At 38.1% G+C, this 17,815-nt stretch overlaps 1 protein-coding gene across 1 annotated transcript in view; it reads right to left on the bottom strand.

Annotated features, from left to right (window-relative positions):
- The window catches only part of LOC109223581 (callose synthase 10), a 48,663-nt gene that overhangs the window by 4,905 nt on the left and 25,943 nt on the right, over nt 1–17,815 (bottom strand). Inside the window, exons 23-42 of the mRNA XM_019387954.1 lie at nt 17,735–17,762; nt 15,517–15,614; nt 15,322–15,403; nt 15,080–15,240; nt 14,843–14,963; nt 13,492–13,589; nt 13,310–13,400; nt 13,034–13,194; nt 12,830–12,939; nt 6,172–6,303; nt 6,001–6,069; nt 5,741–5,915; nt 5,148–5,265; nt 4,793–4,912; nt 2,876–2,991; nt 2,708–2,791; nt 1,158–1,270; nt 609–661; nt 351–527; nt 140–187 (exon numbers count right to left, since the gene is read on the bottom strand). Coding sequence (XP_019243499.1) covers nt 140–187; nt 351–527; nt 609–661; nt 1,158–1,270; nt 2,708–2,791; nt 2,876–2,991; nt 4,793–4,912; nt 5,148–5,265; nt 5,741–5,915; nt 6,001–6,069; nt 6,172–6,303; nt 12,830–12,939; nt 13,034–13,194; nt 13,310–13,400; nt 13,492–13,589; nt 14,843–14,963; nt 15,080–15,240; nt 15,322–15,403; nt 15,517–15,614; nt 17,735–17,762 — 2,155 coding nt within the window. The remainder of the gene's footprint in view (nt 1–139; nt 188–350; nt 528–608; nt 662–1,157; nt 1,271–2,707; nt 2,792–2,875; nt 2,992–4,792; nt 4,913–5,147; nt 5,266–5,740; nt 5,916–6,000; nt 6,070–6,171; nt 6,304–12,829; nt 12,940–13,033; nt 13,195–13,309; nt 13,401–13,491; nt 13,590–14,842; nt 14,964–15,079; nt 15,241–15,321; nt 15,404–15,516; nt 15,615–17,734; nt 17,763–17,815) is intronic.

The following is a 17,815-nucleotide window of genomic DNA, read 5'->3' as shown; positions in this document are numbered from 1 at the left end:
TCTCAAGAAAGTGCATGTACTTCACACCACAAACATACAACAGTGTTAACCATGTCTCCAGACAATTCGTTTCATACACAAAGACAAACTGCTAAGACTATTAGAAACCAGAAAAAGAAACAAGTTTGAGACATTTTACCAGATATGCTCTTCCGTATAAGAAAATATACACAGTAAGGACTGTCATCTGCAATAAAGAAAAAATATTATGACAAAAAGCCAGAGTCAATAAACAGGAAAAAAGATACATACTTTTCTCTCCCCAATTATATGAACTAGCCTGGAAGGTATGATGGATCAAGCAATTCAGGAAACAGGGAATAATAGAATAAAAGAGAGAAATTTGATACCATTGTACAAACATAATAACCAACTGTTGTGAAGAAGAACGAGAGCATCCTAAAGAAATCAAAAAGTTGGCCAAGCCTGTACACATCCCTGCTCAGAACTTGCTCTCCATTTCCACCAGCTACCTTGCCTTCAAATAAAGCTATTTGATTTAACCCAACATCTCTTCCCTTTCCAACCTACATTCATCATCACAGCCTTAAAGACAATAAAAGAAATCCTCTAATCAAAAGCACACAAGCAAGCGCAAATACACCAACCTGAATATACTCATGGTGGGTAATATTTCCCTGCCTTAAAGTGGAATTAAAACCTGTGAAGAACGGTAGAAACCATAATATAATGCTAGACAAGCATATGCTTCAGAAGAAAGAAAAAACACCATAACATGTACAGGCATAGAACTGTCAGCTTAAAGAAACACTGCTATTCGATGAGACTGTTGGCTGAACTTCATGGAAAGTCATCCTCTGTACAGTATCATGTGCTTTGTGTACTTTTTACTAGTGGGATTTCCCCTTCTTAGCAATGTAACTAACTGTAGCTTTCACAAAAGGAAAGAAAAGAAAAGAAAGAACATAACAATTTCAAACGTGGAAATAGTCAAATTAACCAAATAACTATAGGAAAAAAGAGAAATTTTGTGAAGTAGCTCTATTTGTTTTCATGATCTGAAAATGTCAACCGAACACTACGTGCTTGCGATCCAGATTACAGATATCTCAAACGATAGGAACTAGCCAGGAAGCAATTAGGAGAAAGGTGGAAAATAGGAATTACTATGAGTATACCAAGTCTCTCAAACTTACCGGCATAGATGTCTTCACTAATGTTGATAACACGCGATGCTTTACTAATGCCACCCCGCGTGATATGAAAGATTCGATCAAAGATATCAGGATGTCCATAGTGCATGCGAACTCTGCAAGCCACTTGTGAAAATGAAAAACTTTTCCAACAGATGTTTTCAAAGAAGCAAGTTTATTCAAGAGAAGGTTACTCGTGGAGAGCACAGTTATTTACTTTAACAATATATTTTGATAAATGTTAACTCCAACAATTTATTAGTAGTAAAAAAAAAAGTGCACGGGAAGTGGAAACAAACCAGAGATTCATACCACATGCTTCTTAATGAATTTAGGTAGTTCAAATAATTGTAAAACCAGTGCATGAGTAACACCTTGCAACGACAGCACAGATAGTACAAGAGTTCTGGTCTTTTTCCAATTTTATTTCACATACATGTTCCATTTTTTTCTAATGGAGAAGGAAAAGAGGAAGAAGGGAAACAAAGCTCTGCCAGATGCAAAAGAATGCAGGAAGGGTACAAGCTAAACTTGTTTAACCGAATCTAAGATGCCTAAACACGTCTTTGCAGCTGAAGAGAAACATAGCAAAGGGTAAACCCAGCCAATCCTACAACCACCAAAATACAAAAAGATCTAGAATATATATATATATATATATATATATATATATATATATATAATCACACAGAAGCCACACTGATATTTAATTTTTTTTTATAAGGAAGCCACACTGATATATAAATATATGCATGTGTCTGTATATCTGTGTATTTATTATTAAAAAAAAAAGTGAAGATAAGAAAGAATGACTTCACAGAAACCCAGTAAATCCCTTGAATTCCCATGTATCTAGCACATCCACTCACATACATGAGTGCGTAGCCAAGGAACTGTCACTATTTCATTGCAGATTTTGATAAAGAAAAGGTAAAAACCAAAGAGTGAAAAGAGCGTGACAAAGACTTAAGTTTCAAAAGACAATGGAGCTTCTCTATCACCACATATCCAAACAGACGGGAATACAATTAGCCTTAACTAGGGAAAGAAGGAAAAAACAGAAAGATTAAAAAATAAAAAGCTGCAGCCAAGACACAAAACTGCTTCAACAAAAAACCGAAGTTTATGATCCTAGAACTAGCCACGTCAGCTTAGCTACATTGTAACCAGTACACACAAAAGTTTCAAGGTATCTGTTAGGACCCAAAATTGCAGCCTCGGTAGACGAATATGACAAGAACAGATACTATACTTGATCTTAGCCAAAAGATTGAGGAATGTAACTAAGAAGGACACATATAAATAGAAAGTAGAGCAGAAACAGGTGCCACTATTTCCAAAAGCTTTCTATTATATTTGTGAATGGTACTATGTCAGCATGTTACTAACAGCTGAATTAATATTAGACTGAAATGCGAGGAAAAGATGAAACTAGAAATGACCGAAGCATGAATCAACGAGTAATAACTAATAAACATTTTTGATAATGAGAACTTCTAAGAAAATAATACCATTTTAGACAACAAGATCGATCTAGGTCAAAAGATACTAACTTGAGAGGCTTTGCCAAAACACGTTGGCCCAAGGTGACAAAACTGGTTTCCTGGTTGGACATAAACCAAGCGAGCGAAGAGACACTGCAGAGTTGAAAAATAATACACAGTAGCTTAGCAACAATATCGGAGGAAAGATAGTTCAACCCAGATTCAACAGAAACTCACCTTCCAGTAAAAACATGCTCCCTAACACCAAGAATAGTGGGTGGTCGGAGCCCATGTTTACCGTGGAATTCCTCGAGAAGATTTCTGACTTTCATTGCTTCCTCAAGGTAGTTATCCTGCATTAGAGAGACAGATATTAATTTAAGATAAGGAGAAGGTGAAATTGAAAAAGAACCTCCATTTGTTTATATTTACAATTCAGACAATGTGTCTATCCCAGGAGAAACGGAAAGGGAAAATTTTACAGAATAAGTAGACTGTGAATAAACCACAAAAGATGTCAACCTCTGGAAAGACAAGAATAGGACTTAAAATATATAGGAATTAACGCCAAATAAAGACCACTGTATATCGCAATATATTAATGACGTGGAAACACAGACAAGCAAATCTTTGGAGGATAAAGATATTCTGAAAGCAATAATTGGAAGAGTTGTTTCACGTGTTACTCATTGACCATCATTGACCCAGAGAGCTTACGACAGAGTCCCCAAGGAGGTTCTTTGGAGATGTTTGGAGGTTAGAGATGCGCCAGTAGCATATACAAGGGTGATCCAGGATATGTATGATGTCGTTAAGACCCGGGTTAGGACAGTGAGATGAGACTTGGAACACTTCCCAGTCTTGATTGGATTGCATCAGGGATCCACGCTTAGTCCGTTTTTATTTGCCTTGGCGATGGATGTTCTAACGCGGCGCATTTAAGGGGAGGTGCCATGGTGCATATTATTTGCGGATGACATAGTACTGACTGACGAGACGCGGGGCGGTGTTAAACGCGAAGCTGGAGGTTTGGAGACATACCCTGAAGTCAAAAGGTTTCAAGTTGAGCAAGACTAAAACAGAGTACTTGGAATGCAAGCTCAGGGACGTGACTCATGAAACGGATGTGGAAGTGATGTTGGATTCACAAGTCATACCCAAAAAAGAGGATTTCAAGTACCTCGGATATATAATCCAAGGTAATGGTGAGATTGACGAGGATGTCACACATCTAATTTTAGCAGAATGGATTAAATGGAGGCTCACTTCCGGCTTTTATGTGATAAGAAGGTGCTACCAAGAATTAAAGGTAAGTTCTACAGAGTGGTGGTTAGACTAACTATGTTGTATGAGACGGAGTGTTGGCCTGTCAAAAACACACATGTCCAGAAGATGAAAGTAGTAGAACTGAGGATGCTGAGATAGATGTGGGGGCATAACCAGAATAGATAAGTTCTACAGAGTGGTGGTTAGGAATGCTGAGATAGATGTGTGGGAGTGGCCCCCGTGGAGGACAAGATGCGGGAAGCAACACTCAGATGGTACGGGCATGTGAAGAGTAGGTGCATAGATGTCCCAGTGAGGAGGTGTAAAAGCCTAAAAGGTTGGCCATGGAGGGACCGAGGAGAGGTAGAAGTAAGCCTAAGAAGTACTGGGGAGAGGTGATTAGGCATGACATGGCGCAACTTTAGCTTACCGAAGACATGAGCCTTGATAGGAGGGTGTGGAGGTCCCCAATTAGGGTAAAAGGTTAAGGCGGGCGCGTCTCGTTTGCTTCGATTATTCTATCACCTGATCACCTTTTCATGTTGTTGTTACTACTTGTTGTTTCTGCTTCTTTTTCATTTTTCCATGAGCCGGGAGGTCTATCGGAAACAACCTCTCTACCGTCTCAAGGTAGGGGTAAGGTCTGCGTACACTTTACCCTCCCCAGACCCCACGTTGTGGGATTACATTGGTTTTTTCTTTTTGTTGTTTCACATGTCTAATGAGGCCTAAATATGAAGGCATACAATGAATCAGATAGCATTTTTATGAGAAAAGAATAAGGAATTCTAATTGCGCGCTCAGGATATTAAAGCTAATCATTTAAACTCTGGACAGAAAAACAACGTTTGCGTAATAAGAAAAGAATTAAGAGGGAAAACTAATTACCTGATTCATATCAATTGTTTGAACCGCTTCCCCACGGGTAAATATTATTGCATGGTTTTGGTTTTCTGGCTTGCCTTCACCAAGTTTTGGATCTCCAGGAAGCTTGACTGAATATATTTCCTGCATGTAAAACAATCCTTTAGAAAATAAAAGACAGAAAGCCAATTCCATCTAAGTGGTTCCATCAAATACAATTATTACCAAAATACGTCCTAAATCCAGAGAGAGTGTTTGTGTCCCAAATCAGTATGGCTTATCAGGATTTAAAATTTCAGAAATCTCCCAAAGATACCATAACATACCAAAATCATTCACAAAATCTTAACGCCTAGAGTTAATTGACAATATACCATACCTGATCTTTCCCATGCGCATCAGCTTTGACAAGCTTTGAATAAAATTCCTTTGAAACTTTCCCATCATCCCCAGCAATTTCCTCAACATGTATGAAAGCAACACGAAGTGCTTCATTCCTTGCATAAAACATAAGAAACACAAAGTAAGGCATCGTCAAATGATAAATGTGGGGACATAAACACTCAAGTATTGCACCAATCAATGAATAACTGTTTATTACATCCTTGCAACAAAACACATAGAGGCAAAGAGGATGGAAACAGAATTATTTTTCAGTTCTTGCTCAACTATCACGCATATGCTTGCTAATTCGGGGTTTACTTACTAAATCAAGCAAAGAAAGACTTTCGGAATTTAAGACAAGGAAACAGGGGGGGGGGGGGGGGGCGCAGAAGACTCAAGCTTGAAATAATAATATTAGGGACTTCATGCAATTTGCCAAAAAAGGTTATCTAGAGTCCACAAAAACTACTAGGCCTCAATCTCAAGTTAGTTGAAGATATTTTGCAAAATCATGTAAGAACAAAAACTCATGACTGATAAAAATGGAATCGATGAAATGGTGCATCAGAAGAACATATTAATTCAGACCTTCGCAATAAAAGACCAATATCAGTAGCCTCTGGAGCCTTTCGCTGTTTTTGCTGCCCGTAAATTTGGCATGAAATCACATAAGTAAACTTCAAATCAGCTTGAGCCCGTGCTTCTCGTGATAATTCAAACCCTTGACTTGTGAGAGAGCTTGTCTGAGAATGACCATCCACTCCTTATAAAGAAACAAAAGTAAAAAACTACATCAGGACATTCAGGCTTTTCATTTGACATAAGAGCAAATCAAAAAAATTACCAACCTCCTAGCGATCTCCTTTCCAAGTAACTTTGTAGCATTAATGCCCTTCTGTAATACATCATACCACGCACTGTATACAAAACCACATTAAAATATAACTAGCATTGTTAAATACACAGAAGATACTACACCGCCAAATATCGAAACCTAATTACCATGAGAACAATCAAACCTGTCCTAGCTAGAGTTTGGCCCCGGTAAGATGCCCAAAACCGAAGCTCCAAGGCATCACTGGAGCCTTCCTGAATGTCGTTATCACCATTATCACCTCGACCAATGCGCTCCAAAAAATTCTCCCACTCATCTAATATGGGTCATACAGAGTGACGAGCTTAAGACCAAACAACAGTAGGGGAAGACAAATACATAAGACAGAGTGATTGATAGTAGAGGCATTATCTTATCCAACGAGGTGAACAACAAGATAAAAATTCATAATACTCCCGTAAATAAGCAGTATACCCAAAAGTAGAGAACTTTTTTTTAAGAAAGGGTAACAAACCAAAAAGTAGAGAACTACACAAATATAATTCACTACAAAAGACAATCATCTATACAAACAGGCACATTGTGTGTGCACAAAAAATTAAACAAAAACAGGTGGCTACTACAAAAATAGACAAAGTCATTTTCCACCTATTCCAAATCTCTGTAATTCCTCTTTCCCAAAAGAACCCACATGAGTGATGGTGTCTTCTACTCACATTTTCTTCCTCTTCTTCCTTTTTTCCCCTTCAAACAAATGACTCTTTCCTTTTCATCTGGTATTCAGATCTTTTTTTACTACTTTTGGTTTCATGCTTCTCCCTTACTCATCCCTTCCACTGTCTAAGTCAATGACAATGTAACCAAATAAGAAACTGAATGCTGCTATCTAATTCTTCATAATAGTTAACTGGAAATGGTAAAGTAAAATTTGTGATCTGCATTATCTTTCAATGACCCCGTTGTTTTTTTTATAAGGTAAATTGTATTAATCAAAAGGGAGAAAACTCCCGTATACAAGAAGTATACCAAAAAATAGAGAATTTACATCAGAACATGATTCTCTACAAATGACGCCCAATCTTCTAACAAGTAGGGGCTATATGAGTGCACCAAAAAGCAATCAAAGATAAAAGACTATTCTTAAGATGTGAAAAAGGAGACTCAATCCCCTCAAAAGCTCTCCTATTTCTCTCCCCCCAAACTATCCACATGAGAGCTAACGGGGCGAACTTCCACGCATTCTGCTTTCTTCTTCTACGGAAACCGGCCCAGCTATATAAAATTTCCTTTACAGTGCTTGGCGGCACCCATTGAACACCAAAAAGATTCAGGATTGCCATCCACAAACCCGAGGACACGGGGCAATGCAACAAAAGATGATCAACTTTTTCCCCTAAGCTTTTACACATGTGGCACCAACTAAGAATTGTAATTCCTCTCTTCCGCAGATTCTCAGCAGTCAAGATCACTCCCCTCGCCGCTAGCCATGCAAAAAAACACACCTTCGTGGGCGCCTTAGGAATCCAAATCGAGGAGTATGGAAAAGTGGCCTCCTCTCTCACTAACAAACTCTGGTAAAAGGACTTTACCCGGTGAACAAACCATCGCCACACAACCCCCATCTCCAAGAATCACAAGATGGCTGAGCCTGTCTTGCCCATATAGCAGTGCCAACAAATCTTGGAGCTCCGCAATCTCCCAATCTAGCATGTTCCTTTTAAAAGAGAGGTCCCATACTATTCAATGACCCCGTTATTATTTTGATAAAGTAAATAATTACGTTGATGTTGTGAGAAAACAAACTCATGTGTACAAGCAGTATATTAGAAATAGAGAAAATACACTAAAATATGGTTCTCTACAATAGTCATCTGATGCTCTATAATACAAGTAGGAACGTCGGGGGTGCACCAAAAAGAAACATAAAATATGAGAGTGTTCCTCAAGTTTACAATATCAATCTCAACAGCTTCAAATGCTCTCGTATTCCTCTCTTTCCAAATAACCCATATAAGGGCTAGAGGGGCATTATCCCATGCCCTCAGACTTCTTCCTTTTTCTAAAACCCAGCTTCTAAAAAGGCTCCCGTTATTATACTGGGCATCACCCACTATACTTTGAGCAAATCCAAAACCATCCACCATAGAGTCATTGCCTCATGACAATGCAACATGAGGTGAATTAAATATTCTCCCGAACATCTGGCACACAAAACACCAGCCAACATGTGTAATCCTCCTCTTCCTCGGGATATTAGGATGGCTTCCTAGCTACTAGCCACACCAAAAAACACACATGCTCTGTAAAGATCTCTCTTCTGGATGTACTTACTCCAGCATTTTGCTGGCGTACATCAATAAAATCCTCACATTAAAGAAAACACTTCTTTAGGCACCCTAGGGATCTTCATACAAAATGCAAAAAAGCCACCACCTCTCTCACCAACAATTTTTGGTAGTAAGCTTTACTCGAGAACATCCCGTGTCTCTCCTTGTGCCCCATCCCTGTGAATCTTGCAAAAAGTGTGACATGCTCTGCTTGTAGTTCCACTAGACTATGGAATTCCCCCATCTCCCTATGCTGTAAGTTACTCAAAAATCTTACATCTCATAGATGATAGAACTACACTTCTAGTACCTTTCAGATCTGTTGCATTATCATCTCTACCCGGCTAGAAATTCAATATATATTAGGGAAATTATGCCTCAGCAGTCAGCATGCGCTCTCAGCACCATCAGTGGCCCAAAACCAGATCCTGCTACCACCACCTTTCTGAAAGTTATTTGGCCGCTGAAATCCTCCCAGACTTTCATGATGTTTCTCCATAAACCGAACCCGAATGAAGTGTGATTTTACTCGTCATTCCCCATCTTTTTCTTGTACTTTTCTGCAATCACCCCATCCATAATGACTGCTCCTCCATTCCAAATCTCCTTAACCATTTTTCAAGTACAGTTTTGTGGAAGATCCTAAGTTCTCTCACTTCAAGTCTTCCCTGTTTTTTGGCAACAGCCACCACATATTTCAATGACCTTGTTGAGATGTTCTCTAATGATGTTTATCTGAGAAGTTGGCTTAATATCGTTAATTTTTCATCAGGACACATTGTCATATCTTAATACGCAATTAATATCATGAACGTCCAGTTTACAGTAATAGCGACTAGGATCATCATTATTGTATATTGGATGTTGATTTAGTAATTTAAATTGAAATTTGATATCATAAGTATTAATCCACATTTATGTAAGGTAATTTTTTAATCCGGTAAACAGTGGGCCGCACTTCAAAAAAGCATGTGCTTCAATTGTTTCTTTTTCGTTTCGAGCCCCATAGACCTTCTGGGTTTTTTGCATTTTTCGCTTTTAAAACACTGGAGGATACTTTAAATGTGATCCCAACATGAATTTTAAAGTATTACATATTTTAAGATTAATGACTTAATAAATTATTGATTTGCCCGATCACGCCCACTCTAGAAGTGAACTAGAGAACCTAAACAAAGAAATATTTTTTACAAATAACAAAATTTCGTATATACCAACCAGAATTTAAAACATTAAATGAAAATGGCAGATAGTTAATCTGAAGGCTGAGTGAAGATCAGCCAATTGAAGGAAATGCCTGAATTTTAGATTTCGCGAATTAATGAAATAAGAGCTTTTCTCGTTATCTAAGTTGCTCGGACATGGGTGCAGGTGTCCGACACGGGTGCGGATCTATAGGTCAGATCCTTCGAGATGTAAATTCTAAGATTCGGGGATACGGATCCTAGTATGGATACAGATGCAGGGATCTGGCTAAAATTAACTCAAAAAAATAAAAATATCTCTAAATTTGTAAGAAATTTAGTGGAATACTTACGTATAGCTTGTAAAGTGAAATTTCTTATTTATTCTCAAGTTGTAAATAAGTAAAAGATTGATTTCGTAGATAAGGTATGTTATTCTCTTCAAATTTATCCTAGTTTTGGTTCTGATTTCGGGAATCAAATTGTATCTTATATCGAATTTTTCTGTCTGTTGTGGTCAAAGTACCCAAAAGTGTTCGACCAAATCCGGTACGGATCCCATACCCACACCCATACTAATGTCATGTCGACACAGGTGCAGCACCTAAACTGAAGTGTCGGAGCAACTTAGGTCATTATAGAACACGGAACTCAATGGAAGCAATGATAATTAAGTACAAATAGAGAAGGAAAGAGAGAAAATGCAATAAAATAGAAGAGAAAAGTCATAAAAAGTTATATACAGATCACTCCCCTTTTTTTGTATTTCCTTAATTGAATTTCGGTTGATTAGGACGCAGTTCCTTAAAAACCTCCGCCAACAGTTCTCTTAAAACTGATACATTAAGCATTTACTTCAATATTACATTCTTTTCTTCACTTTTCAGAAAAAAAGGCATCAAATATGAAATCAACTTGACCACTTGTGTGGAGACTGTGTTACATGGACTCAGTAATGAGTGCATACTGGATACAGGCAAGTACAGGTACGCGGATGAGGTAGTAGTTAGATTTTCGCAAACTCTTACTGTATTTTGATGAATATGCACAAAGAAACCACACCCATGTCACACCCATCTGGCACAAGTACATCAACAAGATGAAGGATCCATGAAACATATCAAGAAACAATCACAATTAATCTAAATTGTTGATTCAAACAAGTGCAATCAATCTAAAAGTTAATCAAAGTTGAAGAAAAGTAGGAAAAACACTTTTCTGAACTTTTCTAATAGAACTTCTAAGAGACATGGAGAAAGAGACAAAAAGGGTTAGAGAAATGAAGGGAGATACTAGAGTGGGGAGGGAAGAAGGGAGAAGGAGTAAGGATGGCATATAAGAGGAGATTTAGGCCTCATTTGTTTGCACTTAATGGAGGTCTGAATCTTAATCATTCAGATCTCAGACATTAAGTGCATTTGTTTTTAAAGTCTGAATCTTAATTATTCAGATCTTAATCATTAAGTGTGTTTGTTTTTTTTACTTAACAGCCACTTAACGGGTCTGAATAGGTCTGTATGATTAAGATCTGTAATAGAGACTTAATTTCATTAAGATGCTATCACATATTCATTATTAACTGCCGCCACCACCTACCATTATCAACTACCACCATGCCACCACTACCACCATACTCAGATACCACCACCTCCACCACCACGCCACCATCATCCTCAATCATAGCCGCTACCATTATCGAACATCACCATCCACCATCCCACCACTCCGACCACCATCATTCTCACCCACTGTCAACACTTATCCACCTCAACAACCACAACCAACCACCCCATCACCATTAACAACCACAGCCGGCACCACCCATCATTATAACCTACCACCGCCTTCCTCAATCACAAACCACCACCCACCATTATTAACTATCACCACCCACCACCACCATCATCAATCATAATTGTCACCACTACCAATCACTACTAGCTACTAGCATGAACCACCATCATCGACCAAAACTACCACCGACCACCGCCTTTAGTTGGCATTCACCCGTTAGCTATCACCATCAACAACTATCATATTTTAAAAAACTACATATTTTATTGATAGAATATTAGATTTTTTTCAAATAAAGATAAATTTTATGCATTCAGATGTTAAAAATCAAATAGTCTTAATTTTTAGTATTCAGATCTTAATACACATCTTAATATATTCAGATATGTATCCAGATTCAGATGTCTTAATCTTAATACACATCTTGATAACAAATGAGGCCTTAGGAGTAGGGAGAGAGTTGGTGCAATGAGGGAGGAGAAGGAGGGGTGAGGGTAAAGAGGTCCATGGAAGTTAAAATCAGTGCATTGAATGTGAGGGGGATGAATGACCCTGACAAAAGGGCCATCATCAAGGTGAGAGTTAGAGAATGGGGCCGGACATATTGTGTCGTCAAGAAACTAAAATGAAGGTTATGACATATGAGGTGTACAGAAAGTGTATTGGGGGGGGGGGGGGGGGGGTAATGGGGTGAAGTATGATGGTTACCAGCACTAGGGAGTGCAGGAGAGCACTAGGGAGTGCAGGAGGTAAGTAAGGGAGAGTTCATCATAGCAATATGGATCAAAAAATTGGGGGGTGGTGAAGAATGGGGCTTCAGGCGGCGCGCGCGCAAGGGGGGGGGGGGGTCAGAGGAGATAGGAGGGGATTTTAACGCAATTAGATTCCGGAGGAAAGGGTGGTGTCTAGGGCAATGAAAGAGTTTTCAGAGTTCATTAATGATCACTGTCTTATAGATCTTCCATTCACAGGAGCAAGGTTCGCATGGTATAGAGCTGAGGATTCTAATGCCAAATCTAGACGGGATAGATTCTTGGTGTCTACTAACTGGGAGGAGCTGGTGCCAGATGTGATAAAAGTTCCATTGCACAAATTGACTTCGGACACTCGCCTTTTATGCTAGATGGTAGTAGGAGGAATTTGCGCGATCCTTTCAGATTCGAGAATATGTGCCTTAAGGAGACAAATTTCGAATATAGAGTAAATGAGTGGTGGAGTAGGTACTATGTTACAGGTACACCATCTTTCCGTCTTGAAAGGAAGTTGAAATGCTAGCCTATTTGTATAAATGATTTGGTTTCTTTTGTTGAGAACCATATTTTGGTTTTGGTTCTCTTTTTTTGTTATACTGCTTGTATATGAGGTTTTCCCCTACCATAAATGAAATTATTTACCTAATAAAAAAAAGAAGAATACAAAGTGGAGGAAATTAAAATTTCCATTTTCCTCCATGCTGGTTAAAAGCCAAGAGGAAGCAGATCTACCAACAAGAAAGTCTCAGCAGCTACGTACAAGATGGGATAAATGGAAAAGATACCTGGAAATATTTTCTGAAGATAGAACAGTGTAGATATGCCATCTTCATTTTCCACTCGCAGATCAGAGGAACTATATAGCACTGTCTCACTATAGTAAGGGGTGAAGACACTGTTGCCAACATATACGCATATTAGGAAAAATCTAGATTTTGTTCTTATGTCAAAAAATTCAACTAAAAGACTAGGTGACAGCAGCAAAATACCAGAATGGCATCATCTCACTAACTGGCTTTGCTGGTGGCATGTCCATAAACAACGAATTTGTAAAGAACTCCAATCTTCTTCTTGCTTCGAGATTCTTAGGAATATTAGCAGCCGAATCCTTCACAGTAAGAAGTAAATGCAGCCTTTTCACCTGCTCCTTCTGTAAGAAGCACAAGAGATTAATCAGGTTTAGCATATCAATAGGGGGTAAGGAAAGATTCTGTAAAATAGCATGACAGATCAGCAAAAAATCAATAGAAGTACAGGACAGATACAATTTCAGGATCTCTAGGCCACTCCACCCTAGAAAAGAGTCGCCCCTCATTCCTTGCCCTTGCCAATATATTCCAAGTATCAAGCTGCTCCCTGCCCAGATAAAGAACATAGTTAACTCTCAAAACAACCCAAACAAAGAACCAATTGAAGTTTGAGCAAAATAATCAATCAAAGGATTCACCTTAAATCAGATGACAACAGATCATGGGTAACAACCTCATACAGATCATACATAGCTTTGGCAGCACCCTTTGAAAGTTCAGGAGTTTCATTGCGAATCTACAATGGTACAAAATACAAGAGACATGATATCATAAAAGCACAAGATGTATTGAAAATAAGTACTAAGACAAATAACGTGAAATCCTAAGAGTGGGCAGCCTAATACATAGTTTATTAAAAACAATCTCAGAGACAAACAACATGATACAGCAAGAGTATCAAACGTAGTAATAAACTGTAGTCAGAGTAAAAACACAGAGCAGGTGTTAAACATAGATCATCTGTGTGATGCAGTCAGTGAAACACTAGAAACAAACTTTAAGGAAGCCTGTGACTTGGAAACCCGCTAGATGTGCTCCATAAGATTTAGTTGATTTCAACATTTCAGACTTGACATCCAGGCTAATTTTCTCTGTCTCTCATTTATAATCCCGATATGGGATTTCATTGAATGCTATATCCCCTGAAATATGCTCCCTCTGACCCAATTTGGTAGCCCACTTTTGGTTCGGAACAATTACTACGAGAGCAAACAAAACCATGAGCTGTTTACTATTTGCTGAGAAACATGCAGGACCACATTTTTAACTAATGTTGTAGAAATGCCAGTGGTGAGAATAATTATACGAACAAAGATTGCTTCAGAATGACAGATTGGAAAAGTGAACGAGTTTACAGGTATATCAATCTGAAGATAATTCTTAAGTTACTGTGATTGTTAAATTTTGTAGCGGCTATATCCACTGACTTCGAGCGCAAGCTCAAGCCTCTTGCTTGTCACATTGACTTGATCTCAGGCTAAGAAAGTTATTTGTTTAATCAGGCCAAGCTTGGATAGAAAGCAGTTGAGTCAAGCAAAGTTCCCACGGCTCAGCTCATTAACACCCCCAATTCAAGCCACAGGCACTAGATGTTTCAAATTGCAATGTATTTGGTATAAACAAATCACTGTAATACAAAACACGCATAGCATTACTTTAACCGGCATTGGCTAATTTCCAAACACAGAACACAAGTCTGTCCTAACTTTCTATAATATAAGAGTGATCTAGAAAATATTAGGATCTCTACCCCTACAACAGGAAGATTCAAACTGTCCATCCACTTCCATGAACACAAGATTCAATTATTGCAGTAAACAGATGTAGTAATACACATAGGTAGTTGAGTTACCAAGTGGACTACATAACAGTCTCAACACTAACGATAGAGCAAGGCAGAGTTTCTGGATTACATTGTTATCATCTCTATAATTTCTTATCTTTATCAAACAAAAAAAATAATAATAAATAAATAAGGCAGAATGTTACCAAAAGTCCAGTCAATGCTGTAAATCTTGATAGCACAACTGGAAGTTTCTTCAGTGATAAGGTTATGACTAGTGAACCCTCCATTATGCTATTGTTGATCTCTCGATATATTCTTTCAACCCTAACATCAAGAGAAACATGAACACTGACCACTTCAGAGCAAAAATGCTCAAAACAAACTATATGGAACAAGAAAAACAAGCTAGACTCTTGTTTGTCAGGGGTAAAAAGGTATACCAAAGTCTTCCCTCTCCATCAACCAGAGAGTATAAGATCTTTTCAATACTGTAATAGCACTCCTGGACAGCATAGGCCATGTATTCATCCCTACATATTCTGGTCCAAAGATCTCCTTGTGTATCTTTGCAATCCAAAGCCAAATCAATAGCCAACAAGATCTGTAAAAGTTGTTCCATTTACTAACAGTGTGTATGCTTTCCAACATAAAGAATCATAGGCAAAAATTCTCCCGGGAGCACCTTACTGCAGAGGAGAAACAGAGGCCATTGTACAAGTCGTAGACTTCCCGTGTTACTCGGCATTGAAAGTAAATCCATCTCCCTAGGGAATCAGTGCATTGAAATATTAAAGTAAACATTTGAGAATGAAAAGCAGAAGACTTGAATACAGAAATGGACCACTGCCAAAATGGGTCATAAGAATCACAAAATTACCTGTTACTGACATAATCCTCTTCACGCAAACTTTTGATAATCTCATTCCAAAATGGTGAAAAGAGAGCTGCATCTGTTTTGTTGTTATCTTGAGAAGTCTGCAAAATTTGAAGAAAATATTAACCATAGACGTAAAAATGGAAGAATGTACTTTTAAATGGAAGAACATATTAGCTATAGACATACATAAAACACTACCTTGCAGTGTTGGACTAAGAAATAGTCATGATTCCTTAATAATATTACACCCATATCAAGGAAAAGCACCGAAGGACAAACGGAACCACAACAAAACCAGTATAATGATAATCCTTCAGGATCAGAATGAACATTCAAGCACATACTTTTTTACGTTTGAATGGACACAGAAACCATGTCGTGAGAGAGAGACTTCATGACATCTTTAATTATCTATATCTTTTTTTGTCATTTAACTAACTCCCAAATATACTGACAACAAAAGTATTTGCGGAATAAAGCTTACAGTACAGCATAAATATTCACACTATGTTGCCATCCTAACACTTTTACAGCATGTCTTACTTGAAATCAAGTTATTCTACTTCTCAACTGGAAGCCCTTGACAACATCTCAACCACCACAATCCACTGCAGGCAGTCCACCGCCAAGCTGTCCCACATTATCCACGGTTGAATCGTACATTTCTCACTTATGCAAAGTAAAGAAGTCCTTTATTTATAACCTATGTTGTCGCGCCCGTGTCGGATCCTCCAAAAATACACTACTTTTGGAGGGTCAAACACGCACCCGGCGAAATTTTCGGAGAGTCCGAGCAACATAGTTTATATCCAAGGAATCGCCAGGGGCCAATGGCACACGTTCGAAACTCCATGAATAATGGGCCAGTCCCTCTACCCTTCTCCACTTAAAAACTAGGGTTTTGTCTACGGCAAGGTTCGAATGCATGACGTGCGCCTAACCCACACATCACCATCTGAGCTCTTGCACTAGACCAAACCCCTGGATGTCAACAAGTCCAGTTCTACATCAGATAAAGTACTTCTATCCATTTCCTTGTCAAGGGTTCATTTGGATGAGTGCTTTATAGGAGGAATTCTAATCCCTTTGACTTTAACTGTATGAGGAGAATAAAATGTAGATTTAATTTTATCTCATGTTTGATATGAAGCATTACATACGGTATAAACATCCAGATTAATTCTTCCTTTAAAATATGAATCATATGACCTTAGTCAGTCACTCAATCGTACATAACCTCATTGGAAAAAAACTCGGAAAATTTTCATTATATTAGAAGACTATTTAATAATTTCATACCCCAAAAAACTAACCTTCCCCCTCCCCCCCTCCCCCCCAAAAGAGTGTGAGGGTTCTCTGGATAACTTCCCCTATCCAATTACATACCAAGCACGAACTGGATAAATTATCCCATCCATTCTCATCCTCACAATACATATAAAAACGAGCCCTAAAAGTCCAGGGGTAACAAAATGAGAAAAAAAATTGATCAAGATTCTAGCTCACGAAAAGATATTTTAGAACTTAGGATGCTATTTGCTTGTCTACCGGAGCTACTCACAAGAAGTGGCCAAGTTGAAAGATGCTCCCAAAGTAACAAAGAGGAGACTTGGTTCTTGAAACTATGTGTTTTAAAGTGGTACGGCCACTATTGCTTCATACAGCTATTTATGGTTATTTATTAAAAAAATTGGATAAGGATGTTGAAGGTTATCTATTAATATAAGAAGATCAGGTCACCACCAAAGGTTGTGGTGGAGTGGTAAGTACTCTTTTATCCATACCAGAAAAAGACGATAAAGACCCTCATATTAATCTCTGATTGGTATTCAAATTTTCACAAGAATAGTTGTTCAGCCATGGATGGTCATTTGGTACAAAAATTGATCCATGCTGCTCTGCATATATCACTCAAACAATGCGGTACAGCTCAATGAGAACCAATAAAATAGTGATAGATATACACAATATTAATACGGCTAAAATTAATAAAAGGAGCTTCAGTGGATTTTATCGTGAGGATTTCAGCCATAAAGGATACCTCTAGCTACAAAAATGAAATCATGATGTATTAACCCACATTTGATCACATTTTAAAATAAAATATTCATTATCTTAGCAATGAACAAGAACAGTAGTTCCCTAGCCCTGATAATTTCAATTAAGCGAGCTAGACGGAAAGCAACTCTGAAGAAGACAGAATCAAGATGAGACTCACCTGTGATGATTGACTGTCAATAGGTATCCTGTAAAAGCATAAAAGTAGACATGTTACAAGAATGCAGTATCAGAAGAGGAT

The sequence above is a fragment of the Nicotiana attenuata genome, chromosome 3, assembly GCF_001879085.1.
Source record: "Nicotiana attenuata strain UT chromosome 3, NIATTr2, whole genome shotgun sequence".
Classification (NCBI taxonomy): Eukaryota; Viridiplantae; Streptophyta; class Magnoliopsida; order Solanales; family Solanaceae; genus Nicotiana; species Nicotiana attenuata.
This window is presented reverse-complemented; position numbering and strand designations above follow the sequence as displayed.